The following is a 9,452-nucleotide window of genomic DNA, read 5'->3' on the forward strand; positions in this document are numbered from 1 at the left end:
TTTGGGGGGGGGGGGGTAATTTTTTGCTCTTCTGTCCGTCTGCTACTGAACTCAGCAGGCCTGAATCTCCACATCTGCAGTGGTTTTATGCAGATTTAAGTTCATGGCCTGGCACACAGTTACTCCAGATTTACATTACCAAGCAAGAGGAACATCAGGCAGCTTTTCCCTCCATCTCAGCATTTTAAAAAGAGAAAGAATGTTTTTGTTTCAATTGAAATAGAGCCTCAAATTGGTGATTCTTTGGAGTCTAACATTTCTTTTCACACCACCTACCCTCTACAAGAACCTGTCTAACAGCAGATTCATCTTTCAACACGTTCACACCTGCCCGATTACCATACATGGAAGAATGTTTCACTATTCTACACAAGCTGCCGAGTGAATTGTATTTACCTGCTTGCTTTAAAGGCAGAAGCAATCTGAAGGATACGAAACTCCCACATTCTGCTTTTTATCAAGGTTTTCTTTCATTTAGTATTCAAGTGAGTTTATCACCCCATGTGAGCATGTGCTTCAGGGCTGCGGTGCGTGACAGGGATTGGTTATAGCCTTAACCAGGGATCCTGGACTCAAGCTAAAGCAGTTCATGCTGTTGCCCCAGTGTAGCAGACAAGATATACTTGGCCCTGCAGAGATGTTAAAAGAAAAAAAGGAGACAGGAAACACGAGGCCAGATCCTTTATCGAACCCTCATCAACTGCAGTGGTAGAGGACTAGATCTGTGCAGTTCATCCACCCACTCCAAGTGGCTGACTACATTAAAAAGAAAGAAACAAGTGACCCCTGGTCCGCCATCCTCTAACCCACTGCACAATGGCCAGAGGAATCCAGTAGCAGAAAAAAACCTGCATTCTCAAGAATCCAACAGTTCTAGATGGTGCGAGGTATCCCAGGCCAGATCCAGAGTGCTATGAAGCCTGTGAGCATCTTCCTGGCAACCTCCCTGGGCTCTGGAGCCTTGGTGCCTAACTAAATGGTGAGCATCTGTCTTCCCTTACCCCAGTTTGGCATGTAGCAATTCACACCTCTCATTAGGACAGAAGTCAGCAATGTATGGCCTGCAGACCAGATCCAGCCTGTGGGACTTTTGGATCCAGCTTGCAAATGTGGGGCTTCGGCAGTATATGTGAGCCAGAGATGCCTTCTGTGGGTGCCTTCCCCATGCTGCAGCCGGGATGAGCATCAATTGCCAACGCGAAGACAAACGGCAACGGCAACACAGTCCTAGTGGCTGCCCAGCCACTTCTGACCCAGGGTGGGTCATTTTAGGCTGGAAAAGGTGGCCTACTCCTGCTGTAAAACAACTGAATCCCTGCATGACCTAAAACAGAGCAGCCTAGGTTCTGATGTGAAACCCGATTTTTGGCAGAGCAAAGTATAGCAACTCTGGCCAGCTTTCTCCATTGTGTGCCATCATGTATCATTAGCAGAGCAATTACACAAGCAGGCAATCCTCATGCCCCAGCACACAACCCAGGCACTGGTGGGGACATGGAGCAATTCCCTCTTGTCAGAGCCAGCCTTATGGATGGGCGACATGGGCGACTGCCCAGGGTGCTGTAGTCAGGAAGGCGCCAAATGCACAAACATGCATGCACACACGTGAGGAGCCTGCATTCAGAGGAGCACTTCCCTCATCCCATCCCACCCCACCCCAGCTAATCCCTGCCCCAGCCAGGAGAAGCAGTACCCAGCCCACCCCCGCCTCCAGCTGCTGGTCAGAGGTGCCGGACTGGGCTCATGCATGCAGGGCCACGGGCCTTTACCAGGTAGAAGCTACCAGACTAGCTGAGCCGAGCCATTTTTCGCTTCTCATATTGTAATTTCAAGGACCTGCTCTGCCCCCGCCATTCAAGTCAATGGGAAATTTTGCTATGGATTCCAATAGAAACAAAAATGCCCATTTTGAAAGAATGCTGCTTGGGTTGCTAGTGTATAGAAACATGAAGACAGACCTAATGTCACTTAACGGCTCTTCCATCCTTTTCTTTTTAAGAAAAGATTTGCCAGCTTGAGCTGGAAAAATACAGTGATTGAGCGTGTATGATTCATCCCAGCCTGCACAGAAAAAAATTCAGAGTGGTTGGCTGGTTGCAAACTCAACTGGTAGCACAGCATCATTTGTAAAATGTGTCATTTTCGGACAGCAGAGGCACAGAAGCCCAAAGCCAGAAAGCATCTAACAGGTCAAGACCATATATATATGCCCAAAAATTCCATATAGGTGACCAGCTTTCTACAGTATACAAGCATGCTCTCCTTGTAATGGCTGGCGTATGACATCCAACAGCTCTAAAGGGAATCTCAGAAAAACAGAGCATTTAGAAGAACATGTAATAAGTTTGCACTTGAGGTCCAGCCTGGCAGAAGTCTCCAGCGAGGTCAAAGGGACTGCTGACATAAGTAAAGGATGCACAAGGACACTGTACATAGAACACTGCATTCAAGGATCTCAGTGTATTTCAGAGGCAACAAACAATTGGGTTTCACAAACTACAACTGGGCAAGTTAAGCCATCAAAAACGAAAGGTCACAGACAAGAGTCAGTGGCAGACGCAGGAATATAAACAGGACTGCTAGTTCCCAGATCCCTGCTCTTGACATTAGATTCCACTGCCTATAAAACCCACCTTAAATAGAGAAGTCATACCATGATCCACTCAAATGTATGATATAAGATGTAGCGCAGCCTGCCAGATCCTCAAGGGTTGGCAGAAAGACTCTGGAAAAACTGGGATTATTTCATCTGGAGAACAGAAGACAGAGCAGAGTGATCACTGTTTTTTGATCCACAAAGGACAGAACAAGTAAGGGGCTTAAACTGCAACAACAGAGATTTATGTTAGACACCAGGAAGAAGTTTCTAAGTATAGTGCTAGCTAAGCACTGGAAGAGATAATGGCTGTCCAATCTGTCACTGGAAGGTTCTAAGTGAAAGTCTGACCAACATTTATCTTGGATGGTTTAGACAGGATGACTGCCTTGAGCATGGGGATGGAGTAGAAAACTTCAAGGTCCACCCCAGCCCTACATTTCTATGATTATATGCAGATGCAAAAGACATGCATGGATTTTGGGATTTGTTCTTCCATCTCAGGAGCAGTTGTATAATTTAATCCAAGGTAGGGGATATGGGGGAGAGGGGGTTTACAGTTTCTTCTCTTGTCCCCATCTGCTAAGGATGTCACCTTAGTCCAGCTCCATCTGGAGAGATTAATCTTATGCCAAAACGCCTCTTGCTTTTAGCCCTGGAGGTCCCAACAACTCCTGTGTGTCATTCAAGGTGCACCCCCTCCTCACAAAAGGAAACTGCCTAATGCAGCAAGCTTCACTTGAGCTGGAAGATGGCACAGAAGCATGACGCCATGACAGGTGTGGTTTCTTTCATGCAGATACACTATAGCACTTGTCCCTGCTTGACAACTGCCAGAAGATAGGGCGTCCCCAGGATGAAGAAACCATTTCCCACCCACCCAAATGCAGGACAGAGAACTCAAATCTACTACAGAGCATCCTCTGAAGAGGTCAGGGATATTTCATGTCACAGCAGAGTTGAGCCTAGTCATGGACATTTGTCTTCTCAGGTGAAAGCCAGAGCCTTGAGCAAGCTCCATGGATAGACTGGAAGGGCAGGGGGAGGCATTTTCATGAGCTCTGAATTCCTTCTCTGTGCTTCCCTTTCAGGGAATCAAGTTAATACTTATCATCTCCTCCACCTATTTGCATGAACTTTGGGATCAGCTAGCCAAGTACATGCCTACTTAAGGATTCTCACTCCTTAGAGTGAAGTATACCAGCCCAATGCTCTGGTATAATACATAATCATTAGGAGAGGTGTATACTAAAGATTAGGCTTAGTGTTAAGCTCACCAGAAACAAAAGCTGGACAACTAGAGGTACCTCTGCAGCCTAGCAACAGCATCTCAGGATTCGCCTCACCTTTTTTGTTTTAAAGCTATGCCCAACATCTGCTTATCAGAGAAGAATTCATTGCAGTGTGTCTGAATAACGCAACTGGCTGATTTCCGCCTCCTCAACTGAGAGAAGCAGCTGGTTTTTTGTTTTTTTTTAAGGTGGTAAGGTGGTGGTTTTTCCCTGGTGGCACATACATATTCTTCACTGGGACTATTAGCAAAAAAGGAACTATTTTTAGGGTAAATACAAAGACATCCTAAAGTTGAACTAGCAATATCTAAGTACAAAACATCAGGAGAGAGACATGGGCAAACCTCTCTCATTGCAGCTAACTCCTAATACCCAGTAGGCAGCAGACCGAGCAGCTCTATAAGGTATTCTCCATCCCCCTTGCTACTTTGCCAGTGCAGCTTGGACGGCTCAACCTGAGCTTCTGCTTCCTGTTGTCTTGTGAAACAGCTTGCCAGTGAACAGGAAAAACGAGGGAAAAAACAAAAGCAAGAAGCGACCCCCAAAGATTTCTCTGTACTCCATCCTTCAAGGCAGATCCAGGCAAGGCAGTCCTTACGAGAGGCAAAACTGCCTGTTCTACCAAGACAGCATTTGTTTCAAGCTGCTAGATTATGCCACTTGAAATTGCTGCTTGGGTATGAAATCTCAACACCAGTGGGGCTTGTTCTAGCTTCTCCACCATACTATGCCCCAGTCAACACCTCCTTTTCTTTTGATTCCCTTCTTAAAATGCATTCAAATTTCCTAATAGAGTCAGAGAAAGCTTGGAGCTTATAAGAAATGTAGGCCTGATCCCCCAGTGGCTCTATCTATTGTACTTCCCAGCAATCCCTTCTTAAGGCAAAAATGCCCAGCTGGAATACCTTGAACAGTAGCATCTGTAACAACTGAGAGGATGTACAAACAGGGCACAGAGTTGTGCTGAGAACTCCATAACAGGGAAAGGAGGCGTTAATCTTCATGGTACTGTCACACATCTGCATCCTATGTTGTAAGGATGGCTCACGATTATGTTAAAGCTGATCTGGCCCCCACCGAAACCCATGGCCAAACTGTTAATAATTTCAGTGACATCAGGATTATTTAGGGCAGAGATGGACAAAATGCTATATACAGTATGCGGCAGATCAGGGAGGGGATAGGGTGTACAGTGGCAGATAAGACAGGAAGCAGAAAGCAGAGCAGTAGATTGGACAGGGAGCCCAGGGAAGGAAGCAGAACACAGCAATAGCAATAGATCGGACAGTGAGCAGAAAACAGAGCAACAGATTGAGCAAGGACAGGGGATCAGAGTGACATCCAGGGAAGGTGAAGGGCTAATCTGTGACCTGCCTGCCAACAAGGTTGGCCCCCACTGATTTAGAGAACATTATACTGTACACCCATAGGCTGTCTCTCCCACCATGCATTAGTCTGGCTCCATTAATGCACAAGAAAAATAGGCAATTTTAAAACCAAATGCAGCAAGTATTTTATGCTCAGATATTCCCAGCCCTCTGCGATAGGCTGAGCTACTGGGTCACATGCATCAAATTGCAGTTCTCACTCACTGGCCATAGAGCAGACTGATCTGCTAATCTAACCGCTAAAGGAGATGTGTGTAGCTGATACTTACTTTCTCAAGACTGCAATTTCGTTCTCTATGCTGCTTTCCTTCCCCTTCAGTGCTTTCTTGGGAATGCACTTGACTGCAAATAGTTTTCCACTTGCTCTCTCTTCCGCCAAAACGACTTCAGAAAATGCACCCCTGAAGGAAAAGGAAAAGGAAAAGGAAAAGATCAATTTCAAATCATCTCCTCTCTGCGATCCAAAGCACACACATACAGGCTACAAAGGCTGCTACTGCAACTTCTCATTATTAACAGCAACGTTCCACATGTAGAGCATCTTTCATTTGCTTTACAAACATACTCCAGTTGGCGCTCAGGCTAAATATTCCTGACAGCCACATTTACTGAACAACAGGAAAGTTTTAAAAGTAAGCCAGGATCCAAAAAAGGAATGAAGGGATCTCTTGGAAACCAGGAAATGCTACTTGTGCCACTGCCAACAATTTACTGTGAGACCTGGAGAACACACTTAGCATCTTCTGCCCCAGACGCCTACCTGCAGTGATTCCTTCACTCACTGCAGCGGTAGGAGGCTTAATTCATAAAAGTCTGTAAAGCCTGCACTTATGTTTATTCAAGATACTCGCACTTTAATGATCGCTCGCATTTTAGTTCTCCAGCAGTCTAGGGTTTCCCATCGCTTTTTGTTCTATTCTGACTCAGCAAAGACAGCAGCTATTGAACTACTTTGCACAACATAAAATTAACACTGAAGAGCTACTCAACACAGCTCACAAGGACACTCTCACGGACCCAGACAGACAGACTTCCGTCTTCAGCTCCCCCGTGCAAAAATAAAGTTTATTTCCTACCTATGGGGACTTTTCACCATCTTGTACCATCTACACTTTTCCCAGAGCCTCACAAAAGGACTTTGATCCTGAAAGCTTGCAGAAAAGGACAATTTTCTTGCCATTTTCCAGTTGGTCTAATAAAAGGTATCGCTTTGGAACCAAGAGTTCTAGTTTTTTGTACACTCACGGAACAACCTTCTACAAGAGACTTTGCTGAAGTCAGGATTACAGAGTCGGTCGAGGCCTTCCCATGAACAGTACGAATATTCAGGGCTGCAGACAGGATAAAACATACGAAGAGCATATGAGCCAGGACACAAGTCCTCACTCAGCAGCCAAGAGTAAGAAGCCGCCGCTTTGACGTTTTATGCCACATTTATGTATTATGAACTTCTCTGTATTACTTGGTTTCAGCACTGTTGAATAAGATCCTAGATGGCCTACTGGCCTGATTCAGACTGGCAAATCCCAGTGCTCCTATTAATCGAAAAACCACTTTCTACAGTACCTGAGCTCCCCTGTGTATCTCACATCCAAGTGCTCATCTCTCAAGACCACAGCCCAAGGTCAACTAATAGCTGCAAGGTCATTTATTATTTATATAAAATAAAAGTAAATCCCCAGAACTAGGGCACATTTCCCTTTGAATTTTCCCCTCAGTCAATCAATATATTATTTGACATGGCCTTCCAGTAAAAAAACACGCCACTCACAGCCTAAACAAGCTGCAATTAAGCTCCAGTAAGCTCTTAAAATGTTAATATTTGATCACAACCTCATTAAACTCTGAATGTTCTCTGACTTTCATCCCCCACCACTGCTGGTTATCTGGTGTTTATGGGTAAACAGAAGCTTTTTCCCTTTTACCGCCAGGCTCTTTCTTTCTCAATCATACAGTTCTTATGGCACAGTTGAGTATAGGCGACCTCACAGTTGCTCCCTGGATGTGAAATAACTGAATGAATCAGTAAGCGAGTCAATAAATGAATCAGGCTGGAGAAGGAAGATGCTGATTAGGAAAGAGAAAACTTCCGTTTACAGGGAAATACTTTTGTAGTTAGTGGTGATAAGGAAATGATGACAGGAAGCTGGAAATAGATTAATGGGACTGATGCAAAAGTGTGTGCGTGTGTGCATGCACACTTCAAATTTTAGCCTCACTAATTCTACTCAATGCTTTGTGTTTAGATCACAAGTTTCAGAGCGTTATGGGACCAAGGTACTTCATCCAGGAGTTCACCTATCCTGTGTCACATGGACTCAGCCAGAACAAAAGAACCAAGCAGATCAAGTTTGTTTAAAAGACTTATTCTGTGACTTTCACCTGCTGAACAGCCCTAGTTATTCGAGTCATGAAATTCTGTCACACCAGTCCTTGTCCTTGCAAATACTTAAGGAATAAATCACTTGAACCTTCAAGTATCATTAACTTCAGAGAGAAGGGTGCTGAGAAACTCACAGGATGGCTCCCAGGCATCCTTTCAAGAACCCCTTAAGCCACACCTTGCCTGAAGGGTGTTTGTGCCCAAAAGCTTGCAAAGAACAATTTTTCCAACTATTTAGTTGGTCTAATAAAAGATATCCCATCTACCCAAAGAACCTTGTCTGCCGACATCCTTAGACTAACAAGGCTATAATCAACACCATGCTTGCATCCGTAAGCTTTTGTCACACTATCTACGCTTCATGTGCTTGGCTGTGTATTGTACTAGTCCCTTGCCTCTTGCTTCCCTGCTCTGCACAGCAGCTTGCATGTTTGTACAACTCCTTTCGTTTGTTGTACAGAGCCGTGTATGTTTACGATACTATAAAAATCCAGAAAGCTTCTGTTTACAACATAAGTTCATTGCCACTCAAAGACCGTGATATAAAAATCTCTTTCCAGTAAACTCTACTAAATGCCTGGGTTACTGCCCTTCTCCTCTGCTTGCTGGAAAGCCATGGGGAGGAGAAGCTGTATCCAGCCTACAGATTTGAATTGATAGCCCCTTGAATGTTTTTGAGGACTTATAGTTCCCATCAAGATTAATATCATATTTCTTTAATAGCTGTTCTCATTAGGAACACAAAATGGGAAGATACTCTATTAAAGTGTTTATCTGAATGTCAACCCTCGGTACTTAGAGCGCTCCTCATGTTCCCAACGTTGTACAAACACTTGTCGAGATTCATGTCTCCTCTGGCAGTGGAAAGTGCCCTCAGACAGCGTTTATACTGCTCCCTGCAATCCCCCAGCCCCTGAGGACACACGCAGTGTGTGACACTGGTCTGGGAAGGAATAAGATATATATTATCTAAAAAATAAAAAAGTGTGTGTGTGTGTACACACACACACACTCTTTTTTTTTTTTTTTTTTTAATGGAAAATTTTTCATGTCCCAAGTCAAATCAGCCAAGTCAATTCCAAATCCATGCGAATCATTCAAGAACCATGCGTAGCCCTGCTACCGGCAAGCATCCTTCACCCCTACTTGGGGCTTCAGGTTCTTCCAGATCCTTTGGCGGGCATCCTATGTGCAGGCCCATGCCCAGAGGCTTGGGTTTTGGATGCCCCCGAGTTTCGCTTGCCCTCAGTTGTATTGCTGCAAGAGCAAACTAGGAAGCAGTCTCCCATTTCCATAAAGTCAGCGTGTCGCTGAGATCCTCCCACTGGAAGTCGAAGTGGGAAGCTAACTAGGAGGCTCTCGTAGGGAGTCCAGTCCACAGGCAGACAATGGTGCAACCCTTCAGGGAATGTTACCAAAAGGATTAATGAGGAATTAAAAGAGGGAGAGGTTGCCATAGTAGAAAGGGGATGCAAGGAAGACAGAAGAAGTTGAGAGCGATTGAGGGGGGAAGCAAAAACAACTAAATAAATGAAAGAAAGAAACTTCCTGGACCAAATTCATTCCTGGGTTAGCTTTACCCCACCCTCCTCCCTGTCTCCCCCGCCACGGGACTGGTATGGAGGCCAGGAATTTCAGAGCAAGGCAAAATGGCCCCGGGCCTTGGGTTCCCTGGCACTGCATGCTGCACTTCACTGCAGTGCAGACTGTGAAAGCTGGAGGAGGGAAGAGCCCAGAGATCCTGGCTGCTGCTGCAGCGGAAGCAGTGGTGAAATGGTGGCTGGGTGGGAGGG

The 9,452-nt window shown here is 45.2% G+C and overlaps 1 protein-coding gene and 1 long non-coding RNA gene across 2 annotated transcripts in view; one reads left to right on the top strand and one right to left on the bottom strand.

Moving 5' to 3' along the window:
• Nucleotides 1–7,797, top strand: part of LOC109292217 — a 26,049-nt gene extending 18,252 nt beyond the window's left edge. The window contains exon 4 of the long non-coding RNA XR_002096077.1: nucleotides 7,786–7,797. This is a non-coding gene — a long non-coding RNA (uncharacterized LOC109292217). The remainder of the gene's footprint in view (nucleotides 1–7,785) is intronic.
• CAMK1D (calcium/calmodulin dependent protein kinase ID) overlaps nucleotides 1–9,452 on the bottom strand; it is a 394,722-nt gene that overhangs the window by 204,609 nt on the left and 180,661 nt on the right. The window contains exon 2 of the mRNA XM_019509558.1: nucleotides 5,546–5,677. Within this exon, the coding sequence (XP_019365103.1) occupies nucleotides 5,546–5,677 (132 nt within the window). The remainder of the gene's footprint in view (nucleotides 1–5,545; nucleotides 5,678–9,452) is intronic.

This window comes from Gavialis gangeticus, unplaced genomic scaffold (assembly GCF_001723915.1).
Source record: "Gavialis gangeticus isolate Ggan-Ray unplaced genomic scaffold, GavGan_comp1, whole genome shotgun sequence".
Classification (NCBI taxonomy): Eukaryota; Metazoa; Chordata; order Crocodylia; family Gavialidae; genus Gavialis; species Gavialis gangeticus.